The 25,330-nt window shown below is 40.1% G+C and overlaps 1 protein-coding gene across 1 annotated transcript in view; it reads right to left on the bottom strand.

Annotated features, from left to right (window-relative positions):
• Nucleotides 1-25,330, bottom strand: part of LOC126158058 (Down syndrome cell adhesion molecule-like protein Dscam2) — a 222,721-nt gene that overhangs the window by 76,790 nt on the left and 120,601 nt on the right. The window contains exon 12 of the mRNA XM_049916417.1: nt 23,340-23,577. Coding sequence (XP_049772374.1) covers nt 23,340-23,577 — 238 coding nt within the window. The remainder of the gene's footprint in view (nt 1-23,339; nt 23,578-25,330) is intronic.

Raw genomic sequence — 25,330 nt, 5'->3', positions numbered from 1 at the left:
CAAATTTAATTTTTACACAGTGTACAGAAATTCACTGAGACAACTTCTAGTCAGCTAGTAATGCCAGTTGGGGAAGTAGACTCATTTTTCACATCTCTCATTCTCTCATCAAGCCTAAAATCACACTTTAATGGTCGTGAGCACATGAAGTGTGGCTCATAATAAAAGCATTAAACAAAACAGCAATGTATGTCATTAAGCAGATGTCCAGATTTATGCTTATGGTTTAACCACTTAGCTGCTGTGATGTTTTTGGTTTAATGCTACATGTTCATCAATTTTTGCTTTTTTCTGGGTGTACACAAAGGGTAACCTCTCAAAAATGTATGTTTTGAACATATAATTTTTAGTCATAGCCTGTCAGAAAACAGCTCAATTACCTTGTTCCCAGATACCAGTTTCAATTTTTTGATGAGTTTTTACTGGCTGTTACACATTTGTGATTTTTTAAAGAACTGACAAAATACCATACCACACATTATTACACAAACATTGTGTTGCACACAAAGTATTGGAGAGGATTGTGATTTGTAATCATATATGCCAATTGCGTTTGCTTTTGATCATATTTGGGGGTTTTAACATTTTCATCAATTCTGTATTTTCTCAGTTTTGCGTTTTTTGAGTCTCAACCACACAAAAATGTAAAGCAGGGGTTTCACTGTACTGTTATTATGTAGCGATCTTAGTAACACTAAGTCCAAGGACTGAACTGGTAACACCAAGAAATAGTGGGCACTCAAATTTCAAAGAACAATGTAGAAGCCTGTCTTTGAATACTCTTAACTATTGCCAGAACTTTGACTGAAATCTTGATAAAGAGATCGGAGATAAAATGATCTGTTAAGAAGCAATAGAACTCGATTTTAAGAGTTTTGGTGCTGCTCAGAGCCACAAAATTGGAGAATGGAATTACCGGAGTATGATGTGAACATAGTGAAATTAGTGGTATGTTTTGGGATAATATTGCTTATTTGTCCTTGGCTCAGTAGCTGTGATTAAATGACAAAATGAACGTATGTTTAATTTTTTTGCTTTTTCCAGTGTGTATCATGTACAAGAAGGTCTCAAGAAGACAGCAATGTAGGGATTAGAAATTATATTTCCTACAATGTATGAACTCAATACATATGGTACCAAAAGAGTGCTCACTGTGGAATTGGAAACAGAAGTAAAACTGCCAGTTTTGGATGTTGACCAAGGAGAAAGCCAACAACACAAAGGGGTAGTGTTCATCTGACCTATACCTTTGTACAGCCATAGTTTTTTTATCAAATACAGGTGCAAAACGCGACTAACTTTCGAGCAAACACAGGCGCAGAACGTGACTTTAAGTGTGACACTAGGGCGTGAACCTTGACCAGATTCTCTACCCCATTGCCACCTCATGTAGAAAGGTGGGAGGGGCACTCACATGTATAAAGTGAGAGTGCTCCATACTCCGAAGTTTATTCCATCACTACCTCAATGATGATAGCGTGGTCTGTTGACAGAATATTGTGCAAGTCTGTTATCAGATGAAAAGGGGGAAGAATGGACATCTGAAAAGGCATCTCCTTCTTACATTCAAAAAGCATTTGAATGTGTAACTAAATTGTTCAAATCAGTGAGGCAATGTAATAAAAATAATCACAGCTAAAAAGCTGACCAGCTGCTTGAATACAGGAAAGTAGGTGCATTATCTTTTGTGGTGAAAACATATGGTTCCTTAACTAAACCTATGGTGTTGCATGCTTGATACTACAAATATTGATGCAAAAGAATTGCTGAATGAATGAACTGATGAGAGAGTAATAAATGTGTAGAACATTATGAAGTGGGTCAACTATGAGCTTGAAAAGACTGCTACCTTCATTATAAATTTTGTTGCTCCAAACATACTGGAGCACTTTAAGCAGGATTACTCCTTCTGAAAGTGCAGCAATCCATACTAAGACTTCTGAGATGTTTTAAGTGGCTGCAATATGGCCATACAATGCTTACAAACAACGGGCAGGCAACATGTGGCAGATGTGGAATGAAGCATCTGTTCCCTCTCACATTTCTATGTCAGCTGCTCTAGCAATCAAACAACATTGAAAAAAGCTGCAAAATATTTAGACTGAAAAGAAAGTGCAAGGCATATAAGCAACCAAATAAGTTTCCTGTGCTGAGGCGAAAAAAATGATACTGGTTGATGCAGCCTAGAAACAAATATACGCTCCTGCAAGTAAGGCTGGGGGGCAAAAAAAAAAAAAAAAAAAAAAAAAAAAAAAAAAAAAAAAAAAAAAAAAAAAAAAAAAAAACTTCCCAGTAGCAAGTAAATCTTTTATGCAGAGTTCTGTGGGCACAAAAATAAGCAAGCCCCATCACATTAAAGCTTGTTGCAAAGCATAGCAATCAGCTTGCCAAAACATTTGTCACATCCAAGAAGAAATTCCATTTGTATAAACACAAGCAGAGGATAGTCAGCCAAAACCATCATATTATGCTACACTTGCTCTGACTTACTAGTTTGAAGAAGTCTCATTCAAGGAAGTAATAAAGTATGAAGCTGTTGGAGGGAACCAACCATCTCCTCCTCTGAACCATCAACAGCCATATATCTGCAATCTCAGCAGCAAAATAAAAAAGGAGATGCAGAAGAAATATTGTTGATAATTTGTATCCTGTACTGCAATGGAACCTGAATGAGTTCAAGGTTTATGTGGAGGGACTTAAGACTGTTGGCACAAGGTATGTTAAGGAGTATGACAACCCTTTACTAATAGGCTACAGTTTACACAGAGAGGCTGATCTTGGTGGAGAGGCATCTGAAGGTGGTTGGCCATATTTAACAGTGACAAGTACCACTACTGGCCTCCCTTCTTCATTGCAAACTTGCAAGCAGTTGCTGGAGTAGTACACGTCCCATATAGGATGAAACTAATCTCCCTGTACCTATTTCCTAACAAAGACATGGTTCACTAGGCTCTCAGCAGTGTTACTGCATCGCTCCCCTATTCATTCCTCCTGTGTAGGGATTTTGGTGTATGCAGATTGCTATTGGGGTCTACCACAACCTGACACCATGTCAAGCTATTAAAAACCACATGTCTTTAGAAGCGTTATGCCTTCTGAACACGGGGCACAGCTCATACTTCAGCTCTGTTTTAGGGTGTTCTCCACCATAGATCTCTCAATATGCTCTCCTGGGATAGCCTGCATCAGACAGAGCAAGGAGCACAAACACATATGCCATTAAAGTAGAGGCTGAGAACGGCTAACTGTACACTGCATAGTAATAAATGGAAATGCCGTGTAGCTAGGGCCTCTCGTCAGGTACACTGTTCGTCTGGTGCAAGTCTTTCGAGTTGACTCCACTTCAGCGACTTGTGTGTTGATGGGGATGAAGTGATGATGATAAGGACAACACAACACCCAGTCCCTGAGTGGAGAAAATCTCTGACCCAGCCAGGAATCAAACCCAGGCCATTAGGTATGACATTCTGTCACGCTGGCCATGCAGCTACCAGGGGCAGACACTGCATAGTAATCTCAGTAATCTGACTGTGTTTGAGTATTGAGACAGCATCCAGAAATAGGTGGACAACCTTGCTCCAATTTCCCACAAAGCTGCCGATACACCTACTCCACGATCTTCAGACAAGACCTTCTTAGACCTGGTGGAAAGAGGAGCATTGCTCATTATCAGGTGGATGGCATTGCACAGGTTCAGATGATACTGCACAGAGTCACAACCAATTTGAGTACAACCAACTTGAGTACAGCATACTGCAACAACTCAGAAAGGAATCGAAGAAAAGTCTGCTAGAATTTGTTGATGGAATATGGCAGACGACAAATGGAGGGCGGCAATTTTGGTCCTCTTTGTCAAATCAGGGAATTACTGAACATGCACCAGAATTATTGGATAATTACCTTAGCTAACTATGTAGGAGAGATCTGGGAACACATAGGAAACTATTATCTGGTCTAGATCACAGAGACCTAAAATCTCCTTGGCCACACCAGTGTTGGTTCAGTAGACACAGATCCACTAGTGATAACCTGATCCTGCTGGAAGTGCTCATGCAGCACACTTTCCCATGGAAACAGCTTTTCAGAATTATATTTTTCAACACAGATAAGGTACGTGGTACTACTATGGAGCACAATTTACTTGGATAGGTCTTGAATAGGACTTCTGTGCATACCTACTTACACTCATACAGTTCTTCCTATCACAGTGTATATTTACAGCAAAGTGCTCTCTGACATACACTCCTGGAAATGGAAAAAAGAACACATTGACACCGGTGTGTCAGACCCACCATACTTGCTCCGGACACTGCGAGAGGGCTGTACAAGCAATGATCACACGCACGGCACAGCGGACACACCAGGAACCGCGGTGTTGGCCGTCGAATGGCGCTAGCTGCGCAGCATTTGTGCACCGCCGCCGTCAGTGTCAGCCAGTTTGCCGTGGCATACGGAGCTCCATCGCAGTCTTTAACACTGGTAGCATGCCGCGACAGCGTGGACGTGAACCGTATGTGCAGTTGACGGACTTTGAGCGAGGGCGTATAGTGGGCATGCGGGAGGCCGGGTGGACGTACCGCAGAATTGCTCAACACGTGGGGCGTGAGGTCTCCACAGTACATCGATGTTGTCGCCAGTGGTCGGCGGAAGGTGCACGTGCCCGTCGACCTGGGACCGAACCGCAGCGACGCACGGATGCACGCCAAGACCGTAGGATCCTACGCAGTGCCGTAGGGGACCGCACCGCCACTTCCCAGCAAATTAGGGACACTGTTGCTCCTGGGGTATCGGCGAGGACCATTCGCAACCGTCTCCATGAAGCTGGGCTACGGTCCCGCACACCGTTAGGCCGTCTTCCACTCATGCCCCAACATCGTGCAGCCCGCCTCCAGTGGTGTCGCGACAGGCGTGAATGGAGGGACGAATGGAGACGTGTCGTCTTCAGCGATGAGAGTCGCTTCTGCCTTGGTGCCAATGATGGTCGTATGCGTGTTTGGTGCCGTGCAGGTGAGCGCCACAATCAGGACTGCATACGACCGAGGCACACAGGGCCAACACCCGGCATCATGGTGTGGGGAGCGATCTCCTACACTGGCCGTACACCACTGGTGATCGTCGAGGGGACACTGAATAGTGCACGGTACATCCAAACCGTCATCGAACCCATCGTTCTATCATTCCTAGACCGGCAAGGGAACTTGCTGTTCCAACAGGACAATGCACGTCCGCATGTATCCCGTGCCACCCAACGTGCTCTAGAAGGTGTAAGTCAACTACCCTGGCCAGCAAGATCTCTGGATCTGTCCCCCATTGAGCATGTTTGGGACTGGATGAAGCGTCGTCTCACGCGGTCTGCACGTCCAGCACGAACGCTGGTCCAACTGAGGCGCCAGGTGGAAATGGCATGGCAAGCCGTTCCACAGGACTACATCCAGCATCTCTACGATCGTCTCCATGGGAGAATAGCAGCCTGCATTGCTGCGAAAGGTGGATATACACTGTACTAGTGCCGACATTGTGCATGCTCTGTTGCCTGTGTCTATGTGCCTGTGGTTCTGTCAGTGTGATCATGTGATGTATCTGACCCCAGGAATGTGTCAATAAAGTTTCCCCTTCCTGGGACAATGAATTCACGGTGTTCTTATTTCAATTTCCAGGAGTGTATTTGAGCAGGAGAATGGCATTTATTAAGTAGTTTACACCTATCTTCCATTGCCCTAATTGGTATTATGACCATGATAAGAAGCCCTGTGTAATTACTACTATTTGTGGAAAACTTTGCAGTTTTTTGTTCCTCTTCCCATCCTACAAAAGCAACTAGTCACCTGAAATTTACAATTAGGAGGATGGGATGCCCACAGAGAGAGGGTGAATTGATTTTAACAGCATTAGACAGATTTTCTATTTACTTAACTTACAAAGACGTGGTGCAGTTCTGGATCTCATGTCTGATCTGAAGCTGTCACAGGTATACCTACTGTCTGTGCTGAGGCCCATGAGTTTCCATTGCCATCCGGTAGCAATTCCTCATGGTCTGTTATGTGTACAGATTTGTTGCTATTCCAGAACCACTTCTGTACCAAACTGTGTCTTGCTCTCCCATGGAAGAAGTTTTTACAAATTGTCCATGAGCAATTAGAACAACAGAGGAAAAGAATGAAACATATACAAGATAGTTACAGTCAAATTGTACAAAGCAGTGATGGAAGTATATAAAAAAATGAGGGGGAGTGGAAATCGGGTCCATCAAATAAAAAAGAAGAGTGTGGGAAAGCAAATATTAATGAACTGGAGCTTCTTAGGAATCAGAATGAGGTGAGGAAATGTTATAGGAAAATAAATACTGCCTGGAAACCCTTCACTACAAAAACTACCTTGGTAAAGGATGAAACAGGGAAAAATCATAGGTGATTCGAAAGAGATTTATGAAAGATAGTGGTAACATTTTGATAAACTCTTCAACTTCAAACTGATAGTAGTAGAGAAAGATCCCATAGATGTGCATGGATGATTTAGATGAAAATCCTGTCCCACCAACTCTTGAACGACTGCTTTGAAAAAAAAAAGAACAGAAGAGCACCAGAAACAGATAATATTCCAACAGAACTATTCAAGAAAAGTGGCAGGCACTAGAACAGATTTTCCTAAAGGTGGTCATTTCATTATGAGATGGAAGGAAAATGCCCGCACAAGTGAAGAGAAGGAATTATATGCCCTGTGTACAAGAAAGAAGACATATTGGGCTGTGACAACTATCAAGGAATTACGAAATGTGGTATATGAAGTATTCTCCAACATACTGTCTATCTCCTCCCAACTCTTCAGAGAGAATGAGACTTTCTCCCAGGGAGACCGACAGTAGACCAGATCTTCAATCTAAGGAAAATTTCAGCAAGGACAGTTGAATTTGGGATTGGAACACATCACTTTTTTTTTTTTTTTTTTTTTTAACAAATCAATTACCAGTTAGCAAATGACATTGACAGGGGGAAACTTGATTGAACTAAGACCTCCTTAAAAATTATGAAGTTTCCTGAGAATAACAAAGAATGAGGTGCTAAGATAGCCTAATGGTATGGCAATCACTTGCAATAAGTGGAAAAATCCAGGTTCGAGTCCTGGTCCAGCACAAATTTTCGTTGTCGTTGCTCCATTATACAGTTGATGGTTGTCCATATTTGCAACTGCAAATACATGCCATGTATTTTGTAATGGCTGTAATCATCACAGTGCTTGCTCCTTCGGATATGCATTCATGCCTGAAGAAACACTGCATCATGTTTCTAAACAACACTGGCACTGCAATATTAAATGATGTCAGATTCACTAGATATATGAGATAGTGTAAGGCAAGGAAAAGCTCTGGCACGTCTCCTTTTTAATATTACCTTGGAGAAGATCATGAGGTACATAAACCTGTAGAGCAGAGGAATTAGCTTGTACAAATCAGTGCAGATACTCACTTATGCTTATAAAATAAATATCGTTGCAAGAACTCAGAAGGCAATGAAGGCAACATTCATGACACTTGAGCAGGTCAGTAGGAGTAAGGGACTGAATACCAACTAACATAAAACAAAATATATGGCTGCTGGGAGAGCACACAAGAAGAACATGCCTTCCTTAATAACTTTGGGCAATTATACTTTTGAGACAGTTGAACAGTTTAAATATCAGTTTAAATATCTGGGATTTATGGTCAACCACTCCAATGACACCCCTTATGAAATTGAACACAGATTAATAGCAGCCAACAGAGCCTATTTTGCATTAAAAACCTATTTTACTGAAGGCCCTTAATAAGAAAATTAGCATTTAACGTCCTGTCGATGATGCGTTCATTACAGATGGAGCACCAATGAAGGATAGGAGAGGAAAGCCTTTTCAAAGGAACCATCCTAGCATTTGCCATAAGAATTTTAGGGAAATCAAGGAAAACCTAAATTTGGATGATTGGACTTAAATCTGAAATGTTGCCCTCCTGAATGTGAGTCCAGTGAGATAACCATTGCACTACTCTTAATCTGATCACCAAATTAATTATTTATGAAACACTTGTGAGACATGTGCTTACCCTAAACCTGGGAAACTTGGTCACTGGCATCTAAAGGTATTGGAATATTAGGTGTCTTTGAAAGAAAGGCACTTTGAAGAATTGATGGCCCAACCATTGAAAGAGGAAGACGAAGGAGGAAGCGCAGTCATGAGCTGTTTGCTAATATAAAGATCCACCCATTAAAAGAATAGTGTATTTAATCAGACTGAAATGAGTGTGGCATGTGGAAATAACTAAAATAATATTAGATGGAAAGCCAGGGGGGTCGAAGAAGATGAGATCTCTGAGAACCACTTGGATAAACTGGGTCATGGAGGATGTGCAAAAATGGGATTACAGGATTAAAAAAAATGTGATAGCTGCTGGATTGTTGTTGGAAAGGCCAAGGTTCTCAATGAACTGTAGAGCCACAGAAGGAAGATTAAATTTTTAATGAGCACCACAGTTAATAAGCTGTATTTACAGATGTGTCTAAGAAGTGGGGACTCTTGGTTGCTCTGTGGTTTCCTGAGCAATATTTGTTTACAAAATGAATTACTGTATGTAACACAGAATTACATACAATGTTGAGTGTACTAGAGCAGATGGGATGAATTTGTTCTGAGAATTTGTCTTAAATCTGTTCAACACAAGCACACAGCAAACAAATATACTGCCTGACAAAAGAAGTGATGCACCCAGAAGAGGAGAAGTAATTGGAATGAAACTTCAAAGGTTGAGAGAGTATGTGATATTATTTCAGTGATTACAACATTGACCCCCCCCCCCATGAACCATGGACCTTGCCGCTGGTGGGGAGGCTTGCGTGCCTCAGCGATACAAGATGGCCGTACCGTAGGTGCAACCACAACGGAGGGGTATCTGTTGAGAGGCCAGACAAACGTGTGGTTCCTGAAGAGGGGCAGCAGCCTTTTCAGTAGTTGCAGGGGCAACAGTCTGGATGATTGACTGATCTGGCCTTGTAACAATAACCAAAACGGCCTTGCTGTGCTGGTACTGCGAACGGCTGAAAGCAAGGGGAAACTACAGCCGTAATTTTTCCCGAGGACATGCAGCTCTACTGTATGATTAAATGATGATGGCGTCCTCTTGGGTAAAATATTCCGGAGGTAAAATAGTCCCCCATTCGGATCTCCGGGCGGGGACTACTCAGGAGGACGTCGTTATCAGGAGAAAGAAAATTGGCGTTCTACGGATCGGAGCGTGGAATGTCAGATCCCTTAATCGGGCAGGTAGGTTAGAAAATTTAAAAAGGGAAATGGATAGGTTAAAGTTAGATATAGTGGGAATTAGTGAAGTTCGGTGGCAGGAGGAACAAGACTTTTGGTCAGGTGATTACAGGGTTATAAATACAAAATCAAATAGGGGTAATGCAGGAGTAGGTTTAATAATGAATAAAAAAATAGGAGTGCGGGTTAGCTACTACAAACAGCATAGTGAACGCATTATTGTGGCCAAGATAGACACAAAGCCCATGCCTACTACAGTAGTACAAGTTTATATGCCAACTACCTCTGCAGATGATGAAGAAATAGATGAAATGTATGACGAGATAAAAGAAATTATTCAGGTAGTGAAAGGAGACGAAAATTTAATAGTCATGGGTGACTGGAATTCGTCAGTAGGAAAAGGGAGAGAAGGAAACATAGTAGGTGAATATGGATTGGGGGGAAGGAATGAAAGAGGAAGCCGTCTTGTAGAATTTTGCACAGAGCATAACTTAATCATAGCCAACACTTGGTTCAAGAATCATAAAAGAAGGTTGTATACCTGGAAGAATCCTGGAGATACTAGTAGGTATCAGATAGATTATATAATGGTAAGACAGAGATTCAGGAACCAGGTTTTAAATTGTAAGACATTTCCTGGGGCAGATGTGGACTCTGACCACAATCTATTGGTTATGAACTGCAGATTGAAACTGAAGAAACTGCAAAAAGGTGGGAATTTAAGGAGATGGGACCTGGATAAACTGAAAGAACCAGAGGTTGTAGAGAGTTTCAGGGAGAGCATAAGGGAACAATTGACAGGAATGGGGGAAAGAAATACAGTAGAAGAAGAATGGGTAGCTCTGAGGGATGAAGTAGTGAAGGCAGCAGAGGATCAAGTAGGTAAAAAGACGAGGGCTAATAGAAATCCTTGGGTAACAGAAGAAATATTGAATTTAATTGATGAAAGGAGAAAATACAAAAATGCAGTAAATGAAGCAGGCAAAAAGGAATACAGACGTCTCAAAAATGAGATCGACAGGAAGTGCAAAATGGCTAAGCAGGGATGGCTAGAGGACAAATGTAAGGATGTAGAGGCTTGTCTCACTAGGGGTAGGATAGATACTGCCTACAGGAAAATTAAAGAGACCTTTGGAGAGAAGAGAACCACTTGTATGAATATCAAGAGCTCAGATGGCAACCCAGTTCTAAGCAAAGAAGGGAAGGCAGAAAGGTGGAAGGAGTATATAGAGGGTTTATACAAGGGCGATGTACTTGAGGACAATATTATGGAAATGGAAGAGGATGTAGATGATGACGAAATGGGAGATAAGATACTGCGTGAAGAGTTTGACAGAGCACAGAAAGACCTGAGTCGAAACAAGGCCCCGGGTGTAGACAACATTCCATTTGAACTACTGATGGCCTCGGGAGAGCCAGTCATGACAAAACTCTACCATCTGGTGAGCACGATGTATGAGACAAGCGAAATACCCTCAGACTTCAAGAAGAATATAATAATTCCAATCCCAAAGAAAGCAGGTGTTGACAGATGTGAAAATTACCGAACTATCAGTTTAATAAGTCACAGCTGCAAAATACTAACGCGAATTCTTTACAGACGAATGGAAAAACTGGTAGAAGCCGACCTTGGGGAAGATCAGTTTGGATTCCGTAGAAATGTTGGAACACGTGAGGCAATACTGACCTTACGACTTATTTTAGAAGAAAGATTAAGAAAAGGCAAACCTACGTTTCTAGCATTTGTAGACTTAGAGAAAGCTTTTGACAATGTTAACTGGAATACTCTCTTTCAAATTCTGAAGGTGGCAGGGGTAAAATACAGGGAGCGAAAGGCTATTTACAGTTTGTACAGAAACCAGATGGCAGTTATAAGAGTCGAGGGGCATGAAAGGGAAGCAGTGGTTGGGAAAGGAGTAAGACAGGGTTGTAGCCTCTCCCCGATGTTATTCAATCTGTATATTGAGCAAGCAATAAAGGAAACAAAAGAAAAATTTGGAGTAGGTATTAAAATTCATGGAGAAGAAGTAAAAACTTTGTGGTTCGCCGATGACATTGTAATTCTGTCAGAGACAGCAAAGGACTTGGAAGAGCAGTTGAATGGAATGGACAGTATCTTGAAAGGAGGATATAAGATGAACATCAACAAAAGCAAAACGAGGATAATGGAATGTAGTCAAATTAAGTCGGGTGATGCTGAGGGAATTAGATTAGGAAATGAGACACTTAAAGTAGTAAAGGAGTTTTGCTATTTAGGGAGTAAAATAACCGATGATGGTCGAAGTAGAGAGGATATAAAATGTAGACTGGCAATGGCAAGGAAAGCGTTTCTGAAGAAGAGAAATTTGTTAACATCGAGTATAGATTTAAGTGTCAGGAAGTCGTTTCTGAAAGTATTTGTATGGAGTGTAGCCATGTATGGAAGTGAAACATGGACGATAACTAGTTTGGACAAGAAGAGAATAGAAGCTTTTGAAATGTGGTGCTACAGAAGAATGCTGAAGATAAGGTGGGTAGATCACGTAACTAATGAGGAGGTATTGAATAGGATTGGGGAGAAGAGAAGTTTGTGGCACAACTTGACTAGAAGAAGGGATCGGTTGGTAGGACATGTTTTGAGGCATCAAGGGATCACAAATTTAGCATTGGAGGGCAGTGTGGAGGGTAAAAATCGTAGAGGGAGACCAAGAGATGAATACACTAAGCAGATTCAGAAGGATGTAGGTTGCAGTAGATACTGGGAGATGAAGAAGCTTGCACAGGATAGAGTAGCATGGAGAGCTGCATCAAACCAGTCTCAGGACTGAAGACCACAACAACAACAACATACAACATTGAGTCAATTTACAAAGAGCATGACAATGTGAACTCATTCATCAGTGTGATGTTGCACCATCAGTGGCCTAGATGCACACACTGATCCAGGTGGGAAGGTTTCCATAAAGCTATTTCATTCTGTCTTGAAGTGAACTGGCTCATACCTGTTGTAATTTGACATTCATATCCTTGAGACTTTCACTGGGATGTAATTGATGTTCAAGCTGGTCCCCCATCTGTTCTATTGGGGACTGGTCTGAGAATCTTTCTGGGCATGGGAGTTCAGCAACATCATACACACAATTCATAGAGACGTGAACTGTGTGGATGATCATTGCACCATGATACTGTAGCATTGAAGGTTATAGATTAGGAAATAGGACACCTGTGATGTACTTTTGTGCCATCAGATTTCCTCAGTCACTACCAGCCATCACCTGAAGTCATAACCAGTGGCTCCCCACATCTTACGTGAGGGGTAACATTGCTGTGCCTTTTCAAAAAAATGGAAGAATAGGGCCTCTGCCCAGGTGAACTTGTACTTACTGATGAGAGTCATCCAGGATAGCGCAGAACTGCGATTCATTGCTGAACGCAGTATGATGCCATTCATCAGCAGTCCATGCTTCCCAGACATGGCACCACTCCAAATGCAGCCTTTTGTATTGTGATGTTAATGGCAGCCTATAGATGGGATGCTAACTTCTTCGTCCAACTGCTGCTAGTCTCCAATCAATGGTGCAGTATGAAACCTAATGTGGCAGGGAGTCCATTAATTGTTCTTGGATGGCCGATACAGATATAAAAGGTTTATGATATGCAGACTATGGTGATCACACTCGTGGTGGTCAATTGGAACTTTAACGACAAGTATGTTGGCCGTCACATTCCCACACAGTCCAGCAACGGGCCATTATCACATCCAAAAGCCTTATGAATCTGGAAACTACATGATTCCTCCAGCCAGTGGAGAACCATGATGCAGTTCCTTCAAAACTCTCTGTCAGCTGCTGATAACGTTGTCTCACATGTGTAAAAGGCACCTCTGTGTCCTACACAATGACTGATCAACATCTGGCAGTGTTCACATGTCTTATATAGCCTATCACACCCAGTAACAACACCACTAAACATGAACAACACTAATGCACTGTGATGGCTGTTCTACCTGTCACAGAGAATTACCACTGTAATAATTTTTATATCTACCAATGTTGTGTATGTGTACAAAGTTTTGTTGACATCTGAGAATGTCTTCTGGGTGTTTACTTCTTTTGTCAGGGAGCGTATGTCCAGAATATCCAGAGGCTGAGGGATAGATGACAGATGTCAGTTTTCTGGGTATCAGGTCACAAGGAAGTTCAATGGATTTCACAGTCGAGTGATTATGTACTCCAGTTCTGATGGCTTAGTGTGCTATTCCTCTGCTTGCTGTATCCTCACTGTTGATGTGCAGTGTAATGTATTGGTAGAAATAAAAGTGCCTGGAAGACAGAACATAACTTGTGGTTGGTAAAATCAACTACTTGATCATGGTATTCTTCCTTCTAGCCACTGAGATTAGGTGATGTCCTTTTCCCTTGCCTTCATGTAGGGCACAGTTTGAGAATACTCGGCTTTCTGCTCTTGTGAGAGGACCCTCTGCACTACAGTGGTTATGGCATACAGATTTCAATACGTTAAATTTTGATTCAGTGTATTTTGTTTTTGTTTTATAGGATAGTTCACCCACTGACATGTCTTCTATTTTTTCTATTTTAGTGTACAATGAGACAAATGTGATACAGTTTTTAAATATTTGTGAAATGTCTTTCTCCCTAACCTGCTAGGAGAAGGTTTTAATGTGCTACCCAGGTGGCATACTTTGTGTCACCCAGCCACAGTTTCCTATATTATTTTTAGCATTTCTCTGTAGTTCACTTAAAATTTTTTTCAATCTCAGTTTAACATTGACTATTTTGCACGTGAGAAGTGACAGGATTGCTCAGCTGGTAAGCATTTTCCCACTAAAGGTGAAGGTTCTAGATTTGAATCCCAATCTGACACTCAGTTTTAATTCTTCAGAGCTTACGAGTGTTCCACAGCTGGTTTTAGATTTAATCTGTTAAGAAGTCTTCTAGGTAACCTCATAGCCAACCTCACAACCTGTTCATAACACAATTTGAATGTCGACCTGTACATATTATTGGAACTGTTCTGCAGTTAATGTTTAAAACCCATAGAAAAAATGCTGTCAGATTTTGAAATACATTTTGAGAAGTCACTGCTTTCATTGTTATGCAGTAATATTGTAATGTCATTTGTTCACTTGTCTATTGAGTGTTGAAGAAGTCGAGGCAAAGTGTGCAATTCTATTAAAGGTTCAGAGTCAAAATACATCCTAAGATTACACGGTATTTCTCAGCTTCAGTAAGCAACAAGCTGAGTTATTTAAGGCTGACAATGAAAGTGGCAGAGATGATCGAAGTAAAGAAATGAGTGAAATGAAATCGTGTGCTGAAAATGTGCCATTCACATGTGGGCCTACTTCTCCCCCTAAGTAGTGTTGATTGTGATCTTTCTGACTGTTGGACAATCGAATGAAAAGAATATTTCTGTAAGAATGAGTGGTTGATAGTAAAAACCCAGATATAGGGCTGTAGAAGTTGTAAGAAATTTGAGTCATTGGGGCAGGAAATAAGTAAAAAAGAAATGAATATTTTCAAACAATAGTCAACAATTTCAGTGTCATGCTTTGGAGAAGGCAAAACAGACCAGATGACACATCTCAAAAGAAAATCTTTAAACACAAAGAAAGTTCAGCCCATAAAGCTGGGTTGAAAATATTATCTGTGGTAAGTGAAAATTCTTTGGAATCTGTCTATGTTCAAGCACTGGAGAATGACAAGTCAGTAACACCTAATGTTTTCAGAACTGTCTACAAAGTTGCCAAAAAGAGTCAACTTTTGAATGATTTTGAGTTGAAATTTGATGTTCAGGAATTGTTCATTCCAGGTTGGAATGTGTCAACATATTGAGTCATATGTTGGAGAATTCATAGTCAGGATTATCAAAAATATAAATGAATCGGATAACAAAATTTGCTTGATGCTTGATGAAAGTTTAACATTCAGCCAACTGTCTTCATTGATTATTTGTATTCGAACAATGTCACCTAATGTGACAAAATCAACTTATATTTTCCTTGATTTGATTGAAATAGAATGCATGACAGGTGAAGGACAATTGCAATGGATAATTTAAAGACATGAGATTTACACCAAGAGTTTATAATGAAAATCTCATTTCTTTTGCCACTCATGATGTGGCAGTTATGTTGGAGAAAAATAGAAAGTTGCAGCTGCATTGCTGAAACAAGCTTTCCCAGATGTTTTAAAGTGGCGCTGTGGAATGATAAGCTGGAGCTATTTGGTGATATAAGAAAAGTTTTTCCTTCTCAAATCAATCATTGTAAATCTTTCGTGGGTAAGCTCTACCATCAACCAAAAATGCCTGAGAACTAAGAATACATGCAGAAGAACTTGAAACCCAAATTCTTAAAATTAACAGAGTGGGTTGCCTCTAGTTTTAGAAGTGTGTCAGTAGTTTGGAGTAATTATGAGGCACTAGTTTCGAAATTATGAGGCACTAGTTTCATGTCTTCTACAGAAAATCGCCAGTATTAATTATATTTTGGTTCTTGGTTTAATGTGTGGCATGCCACAGCACAGGAGTTATCTGATCTTGTTTAAAGCTGCAGACCTATGATGTCAGTCCCCCCCTCCCCCCCCCCCCCCCCCCAAAAAAAATAATGAAAACACAACTCAAAGTGTTTGAAGAGAGAAAGGTAAACAGAATTCCATATTATAATGATGCTTTCAAAGCAAAGGAACAATATTACAATTAAAGGGGGTTTCTCGTCAGAAAGAAAATGAAAAGAAATATACTGCTAGGCCTAATTTCTATGACTCAAGATTATTTTATGAAAGCTTATGCAAGTTAATGAAAGACTGACTTAAGTGACAAATATATTTCTCCATGCACTAAAATACTGGATCCTTCTTACTGGCCTGACAATTATGCAGCAACTTTTGCTGCTAAAGAATAAAATGTAAAAACGTGTAAAGGTTCAGATTTCCTGAAGGAAAAATAATCAAAGGTTTTTGAAACTGTCTAGAAGAAAGGAAATGCTCAGCTTTTCTATTGCCTGTGATAAACACAGTTAACTGCCTACTGATATCCACCAGGGAACACGAGAGAGTATCACTGCATACAAAGACAATTGCCAAATTGATGTTCGTCAAACTAGCAGGACCTGCTTTACAGCTGTTCAACCCAACGCTTTATGTGAAGAGCTGGTTTCTGAAAGGAAGACTGCAGGCTACAGACATGAAAAGTAAGGAGTGAAAGAGAGAAATATGACAGTGATATTTTGATGACAGTTTGGAACTTGCTTAAACAACCAGATTAATCAGCAACGTACCTCTTTTAATCCGAATTCTAGATATTATACATAAATCTAAATTATTTGTTTACTTCAAGGTATGCCACAAAAGCATTTTACAGTTTCTCACAGTAATAATTTTTAAACATTTGGCATTTCCTACTGGTCTCTCAGAGTACCACTTAACGTTTTTCCAAAAAAATCAGCACTGCATCTATCAGTTAAGTCCAGTGATGGCATTAACTTGCGATACAGAAAGCTGAGAACATTTCTGTTTCCTGTTATCAGTTGTCTAGAAAAGAGATTGACAAATACCTTCTTACAATGGGAATTAACTACTTTGAAATGTGTGTAATAAATAATTGTGGGGAATGCACTGAATGCAATGGTGAATAAACTATTATCCCAAAATAAGCAGTAATACATAGATTGAAGGAGCAGATCCCTTCACCTAAATATACAGAATTAAGTTACCATGCACTACAATTACACAAATTTTATTACGCAGCCAACATACATCTGTGATGAAACTGAAAAAAAAAGAACTATGCAAATAAATTTCTTTAAACATCTGTTGGTGGAAAATTTAGTAACCCTGCCAAAAATGAAAATGGAAGACACAGGTGTATTGATATGTGTAACATCACCTATGTCCAGCAACAGCACCTGCAGTGGAACATGCCTGAAATCACAACCACAAGTGGCCCAATGGGACCATCCGACCGCCATGTCATCCTCAGTTGAGGATGCGGATAGGAGGGGCGTGTGGTCAGCACACCGCTCTCCCGGTCGTTATGATGGTTTTCTTTGACCGGAATTCTAACAATGCCTCTGATTTATTGATTTTATTGCAAACTGGAAAGAAGATGCAATTCAAACAAGCTATAAATCTGCTCCATCAAGAAATAATTAGTCTGAAAACACCAAAAGATTTATCAAATGAAGAAAAAGAAACAGGACTCATCAGCAGTGTGGTGCTATGGAAACCCAATCCCCTACAACAAATAAGTTTGCAAGGTGCAGAGGTGATGTTTTTATAGCAAACCACAAATAAGTCCACATACTGTACAGAAATTTCATGTTCTGAGCAATCAATGTAACAACATTTTACTTGGCTATCAAATGAAACAAATACAAACTCTTTATAAATCAAACACGAACAGATCGTCCTCTGAAGATACGGCATCCCATTGCATTACAGATGTGTAATTGTGGAGCAGTTCAAACAGAATCCAGGTTTGTTTGGGCACATTATGCACATGTACGATGTATCCATATGCTGGCCCCGTTCTGTACACACTGTACATAACTTCCTCATAAGCTGCTTCTTCCCTTCAGTTGCATCCCGCTTTCACATAACATGTGTGTCTATAATATTTGTAACGTACACCTTTTGTAATGTCCATTGGTGGAAGTACTTCCTTTATTATTTGTATCCTATAATCATACAAAGTCAGTTTATGCCCTGAGAGTATTTATTATATAGGCAACGTGAATTGAAATTAGCATGTCAACTACATGGAAGAATAGTTCCTTTGGCCAGCAGATAGTCTTTTGTTCACATAAATAATACAACAACATCTGGTCCTGCCTATCGGTCCCAGACATACAACTATTGTATTTGATAATCAGCAGTGGTTTCGATACTATTTGCTGGCGTTCATTCGGCACATGTCCCATTGTATTAGTATATTCCGTGGAAGTATAGGAGACCTCTCACCTATCCTTCCATTTGCCAATCATTATGCCGTCCAAATATTGCAATAGTGTCTCCTTTCCCCAGTTTTGTGCATACCACATCTTTAGGGGTATTTCTCCTATTTACCCTTAGTGTCCTGGTGTAATGTGTTTTTGAATTCAAGAGGGATTTAGGTAAAGCAAAGCTGTTGTAAAAATTTTCCATGTAAACATGATGGCCAACATGCAGCTTCTTTTCCAACAAATGTAATACTATCTTTTCAGCATGCCTTTTTTCCCTTATATCACTATGCACCTCCGTGTACACAGCGCATTTATTTACGAAACTGCCTGGATTATTTAGCATGAACAATTTGATGCCATATTTATTACTTTTTTTCTTTATATATTGTATAAATGACAGTCATCCCCTCCAAATAATCATTCATTCATCTAAAGGTATATCCCTCTCTGGATAACACACCTGACACATTCTGTTGTTAAAATAATTCAATATAGGGCATACCTTGTATAGTCGATCATCTGGTTTCAGGTCTCCTGACTGGATTTTTTGTAAAATGCAGTGAGCATAAGATGAGCAAACATCTGTCCCATACTCATTGCTATTACTCTATTGTCAAACAGTGGGTCTTTCTTCCAGCAGTCATGTAATCGGGAATATTTGACATTACCCATATGTAACGAAATATCCAGGAAGACTAGTATTTCTCCTATACTTACAGGTTACCAATTACTAATCCTAGAGTCCTCTTTCATATTTCCGTTTGCAAATATATTGTGTTGATTTCATCAACTACAATCTGCAGTATGTCATCTGTAACTAGTAGCCTAAAGAAACCCATTGGAGTATTACCAGGAGGATTTATCTGCAAACATTTTGCTTTAGTAAATGGATGATACTGCATCCCTTGTGGCTCTTCGTGCCAAGTTGCACCTGGTTTGCTTGCTTCTGTGAGTGCGGGTTCTTTATCGTCAGCGATTTCCTCATCATTGTTGTCTGATTCCGAACTGTCACGAAACATATTCAACAGTTCTGCTTCCACACTGTCGTCACTATGGTATGTTTCTGCAGTCTCCAAATTCCAGCCACCCTCCTCTGGTTCGTCCCCTCTGAACTCAACATCACTGTCTTCTAACACACTCAGTAACTCATGGTCAGTACATTGTTAACTCTTCCTACTCATTTTTTGGGTTAGAAGGCGCCAGTGTCAGTTGATTCGCCACCATTGCTAACAATTCACAGCACAGAAGACTAAAGAAAACACACCACTGCAGACAGGAAAACATTATGTGGTATTTCCGTGATTGCTTGTACTAACATGAATGCACAGCTGAACAAACTGAAGTGAGTACTGAGATAGTGAATGTGCCACTTATAAGCGTTACCCACACTGGCTTGTTATTGGCAGAAAAAAAAAAAAAAAAAAAAAAAAAAAAAAAAAAAAAAAAAAAAAAAAAAAAAAAAAAAAAAAAAAAAAAAAAATTACCATGCTGCCATTTCAGGCAAATGATATTAAATGTCAGTATCACCTAAGGGCCCTTTTGTTGTCTATGAATCCTCAGCTAAATTACTTGATTCAGAAGTTAGCTCCATTGTTACTGTAGTCTACGATATTCTCTTTATTATGTGATCATTTTTCTAACAAGATGCATGTGATAGTGACAAGGCTAAAATTCTTACAACATTGCAAGGCAGATGCTGTAAGTTATGCATATTGAGTTGCAGATTTTCAAGAGTGGTATTGAGAATGTAAATTCATATGTGGGTGTTGTAAATCATATGCAGAAAGCTTAATACATAATGTAGCGATTCACATTGCCTCAGATAAGGAGGTCCATGTGTAAGCCTTAAGACACTCTGATAACTCCCCGGCTGAAGTATTGTGAACTGCACATGCATTTGAAACTTTTTCAGCAGACATAGAGATTTCACATTTGACTCAGAGCCATGGCCACCAGGTTTCAGTAACAGACTCGAAAGTAATAAACAAGTTGCATTCGGCAGAAGTGTTCTCTGCAGTCATGGGCTAGTACCAGTCATTGTTTGTGGTGATAAACTTGGCTTCACAGTCTCCCAGATTGTTTTTCCTTGTGTTCCAGATGTCAGTGTCATTATTATGAGGACAAAGTGTTATAAGAGTCAACACAGAGGTCACATTGCAGAAGTATGTTGTAGTGCAGAGGGCAGCAGGCAGCAGAGATTCAAATTAATAATATTTCAAGCAGTGATCAGATGCTAACACCACATAAAATTTTGCCACAGGCAACAGTGCAAGGCGGCCTAGTGATTTTCTTTTCAATTCTCACACACTAGTCTTGGTTATAAACCAGTGTATGTACATTAAAGTGGGTACCCCCTCATTCGGTGAAGTACAGTCAGAATGGTGGGCACATGGCCACACTCTTTTAGATGAAACTGACAGTCACTTATAATCAGGTGTTCTGGCCATTATCATTGTTGGTTGTGGCAGATCTATCAGACAAGAATATATTTGGCCCCAATGCATATCTCGCTTTGGGATTTTCATTACATTATGAAATGAACTCCTCGACTCATTCAGGACCCTCTGTTGCTGTGTTTATACTTAGAACTCAGTTTGCACAACCGTTTAAACCCAGTGTGGGGAAAGTGGTTGATTTTCAAGTCCACATTGCCTTAAAGCCAAAGGTGGGTTTGATATTATGCAAAAGATGCTTGATTCTATTGGCCATTAAGGATGAGCTTAAGACTGAACTAGATAGTCTAGAACAACAATACATTTTATCTCCCATTTCCTAGAGTCCATGGGATTTGTTATTAAGGTGGTCAGGAAATCCAGGGGGCTTTCTCCACTTATGTGAGGACTTGAGGCAAACCTTAATGCTTGAGCGGACACTTGATTCTTATCCCTTGCCTCATCGAAATGAACTCTTTTCTGAACTTTTAGAAGGTAAACAAAAATTGCTCTAATGGAGGTGTATTTTCTGTTGCCTCATCTCAACGAATCAGTAAGATATTAGTCTCCAATATTCTGTTTGGACTGTATCAATATGATAAATTTTTGGAGTAACTAAAATCCCCACCATATTCAAGATGTTTCTTGAACAAACTACAGCACACTCTGTGTCTGGTTTTTGTTGTCGTAGCACAGAAAGGTCTTAAATGTAACATTTCCAAATGCACCTTCTTTCAATAAGTAGTCGTTTATTTAGGCTATATCCTCAGTGAAGACTGCCTTCAGTCCATCATAGAAAACACTCAGAACATGCCTGTGCTTAAATCCAATAAGAACATTCAAATATTTCTTGAAAAAGTGAATTATTATGTGTGATTTATTCACCACATAGCTTTCACAGCCCACCTGTTAAATCAACTTTCTTTTTCAGTGGCCCATAGAGTGCCATTGGGCTTTCCAGACATTAAAATCAGCCCTCAAATGAGCGACCTATGTCGTGACTTACCAACTCCATCTGCCACTGGTATTGGTAACATATGTTTCCCAACATGGTATCGGGGCTTTTCTCTCTTAGTTGGAGGATGGTAGAGTGAGACCAACCGTGTTCATGTTAAAGAACCTTAGTTCTGCACAGGTACATTATTCTCATATTGCAAAGGAAGCACTCGGTATCATCTTTGGTGTCCATAAATTTCTCTTACTTTATCATAAACTACTCGTGTCACTTTCTGACTGAAACTGAAGTTCAGTTTGCCAGTGTGTATAGTGCATGACAACTGTCAATGAGGCTCTATTTGACAAATTCCTATATTCCGTTAACTTACACACTTTCAGCTCAGCATGGACGACAACCTGGAGCAACTACTCGATGAATACCCTATTATTTCTTAGAATATTGTTGCAGTGTATAGGTGTCTCCCACTTCTTTAACAGTTTCTGCAATATATCTCATCAGGTTGGTCTTCCAAGATCTCCAGTGCAGATCTGATGTGTCTTTCCCTGATTCTTTCATCAGCAGTGTGTAATGGGTTCTTCACTACAGCCTGTTCAATAATCTATCTTCAAACAAGACACTGGCCATTATTTTGTAGTTAGTTTATATTGAGTGCCGCATCATGTGTATAGTTTTAAATTTTTATTTATCTTATTTGTGGGTTGTTGGTCTTGTTGTCTTCATGGAGTATGCTGCTGGTCCCAAGTCATTGCCCTTGCACCAAGAAATAGTGAATGGTCAGAGAGTTGTTGTTCAGGTAATTTTTAAGGTTATTCCAATAAATGCATTTTCCGAGCTTTGAAATAGATGTATTCTTCAGCATTTCCACACTCATCACCAATAACATATAACACTTCTGTCTTCAGCAGTACCAAAAAATAATATCAAGTCCCTTTGCAACTACTCTGTTGCCAAGAGCATCTATTCCCTGATGTTCCTTACAGAAGATAATGACTATTGTTGGGTGGTGATACCATTCTCCCTCCTACGTCTGGTCCTTCAGCTCATGCAGCAGTTCAATTGGGGGCCTTTAGGGACAATTAGGTTGTAGATTGTTCAGCAATGTACTGTTTGCCAGGCGCACCAACCAGACCCACCGGAGTAACAGAATATATAACACTGTTCACCAAATAGAGGAGGTGCTGAGCAGCAGAGCTGCAGATATAAAAGGTAATCTACTGCTTTTGAGCAAAATCTTTTGACTTTCATTTCCAGCTCATAAACACACACACACACACACACACACACACACACACACACACACACACACACACACGTGTGTGTGCACCCCTCTCCCCCCTCTTTGTGTTTGGTGGTAATTGATCTAGCCTTAAATAAAAAGTTACATAAAAATTTGCTGATTGAGATAGTAAAGTACAATGTCAATAATTATGTAGTGGGCATAATTTTCTCCACAGAAACTAAAACAAAATTTAACCCACTGTAGTTTTCATTGCAGTAAGTCATTTAATGTTTATCAAATCCTCCTCTTGCTCTTCCTGCAGTTGTACAGTTTCTAATGTGCAAGCATCAATAAAATTACACACTATTACAGTATATGTACACAAATATCTGAATTATATATCATACCTTTAACTTTGTGTACTTTTAGCTAAAATAACAACAAATTTAACAGCTTAGGGATGTCAAACTAATTATTATGTGGGAAGATAATTTGAACTCTTACCATCTTCATCAGTTGACACAATGATGCTATGACTGTGTGGTCCAGTTCCTGCTCTATTATAAGCTTGTACTGTGATGCTGTATTCTGTGAATTTCAGCAAATTTGTGAGTTTTGTATGTAGATCCATCCCTGGAATTACTTCAAATGTCTTGTAATGCATTGATTCTGTTGAGTTTCTCACACAGTAACCTATGTAATATCCAATAATTTCTCCATTGTGAAGTTGAGGTTCTGGTGGCTGAAATTAAGAATAGTACAACCTCTTATAATCTAGAAAGGGTTTTTATGATCTCACCAAAAGTTAAGCTTCAATAGACAATTAGAACTCAATGAACAATTATAATACTTCAGTTATTGCTGAATTTTTTGATTTGTTCTCAGACCTACTCTGAGGAGCACTACATGTGAGCAGTTTATGGTACAACAATTTAATAACTGTTATTATCAACAGTGTGAGATAGTGAGAGCTGAACAAAATTCAGCAAGCTAATAAGCAGGGAGAAATGCAGAGAGCTACAGACACAGTCCATAAAAAATAAAAATCACATGAAATTATCATTGTTCAACAATCATTTGCAAATGCAGAAAAACATGGACAAAATTATAACTTAGTCCAATGAATAGCATCTCCCTTCACAACTGAATAAATGCAACATAGCATCTACAAAAGAAAATAAAGATTCAGTTACGAGGTTAGTGGCGATCTTCTGGAGTCAGTCACAACCAGTAAATACACTCTAGATTGGGGGGGGGGGGGGCAAAAAAAAAAAAAAAAAAAAAAAAAAAAAAAAAAAATGATATGCCATGTCAGAATTATTTGAATAGGCTGGAAATTGATAGATGTGTTGTACATGAACTGACAAACAAATGATTGAAATTTCAGAAAAAATGGCTGATTATTCAAGAGAAAGAGCTTGACAAATTGAGCAAGTCAGTAGTGCATTGGTCCACTTCCTGAGGGATATCGTGCCAAATTCTATCCAAGTGGCCTGTTATAGTGTCAAAATCCTGAGGTGTTTGGAGGGCCCTGCCCAATGTTACAAAAATTCTCAAATAGGGAGGAATCCAGTGACCTTTCTGGCCAAGGCAGCATTTGGCAAGCATGAAGGCAAGTAGTAGAATCTCTTGATGTGTGCAGACGGACATTGTCTTGTTGAAATATAAGCACAGGATGGCTTGCCATAGAACATCGCTCCTGGTTGTCGGATCATATGGTGGGTGACAGCCAGATTGGTATCCCACAGCTGATTGAAGCATCTCTAGACACATCTTCAACCTGCTATCTCATTGAATGGAGTAGAAGTATCTTCAGTGGCGAGTCCTACTTTGTACTCAGCCCTGATGACCAGCGAAGACATACCTGGAGATGGCCCAATCAGTAGTTGGTTACCAACCTGATTGTCGCCACCGGGTGGATTGGCCGAGCAGTTCTAGGCACTACAGTCTGGAACCGCGGGACCGCTACGGTTGCAGGTTCGACTCCTGCCTCGGGCATGGATGTGTGTGATGTCCTTAGGTTAGTTAGCTTTAAGTAGTTCTAAGTTCTAGGGGACTGATGACCTCAGATGTTAAGTCCCATAGTGCTCAGAGCCATTTGAACCATTTGACTGTCGCCCACTATATGGCTAAACAGCTGGGAGTGATGGTCTAGGATGCCATTTCCTATTGTAGCAGAACCCCTTTGGTACTCATCCACCCCTTACAACACAGTGGGGTGTCAACGGTATTCTGTGCCCTGTTTTGCAGCCAATCATGCATGCCATCCTGGGATTACATTTCAGTGAGATAATGACCAACCGCGCATGGCAATAGTTTCTGCTGCTTGTCTTCTTGCTCGCCAAACCCTACCTTGACCAAGCAGGTCACCATGTATCTCGCCAGCTGAGAATGTTTGGAGCATTGTGGGCAGGGCCCTCCAACCAGCTTAAGATTTCACCACTCCAAAGTGCTAATTGGACTGAGATTGTCACAGTATTCCTCCCGAGGACAGC

Source organism: Schistocerca cancellata, chromosome 2, assembly GCF_023864275.1.
Source record: "Schistocerca cancellata isolate TAMUIC-IGC-003103 chromosome 2, iqSchCanc2.1, whole genome shotgun sequence".
NCBI lineage: Eukaryota > Metazoa > Arthropoda > Insecta > Orthoptera > Acrididae > Schistocerca > Schistocerca cancellata.
Note: the sequence above shows the minus strand (reverse complement) of the source record. Positions and strands in the feature narration are given on the sequence as shown.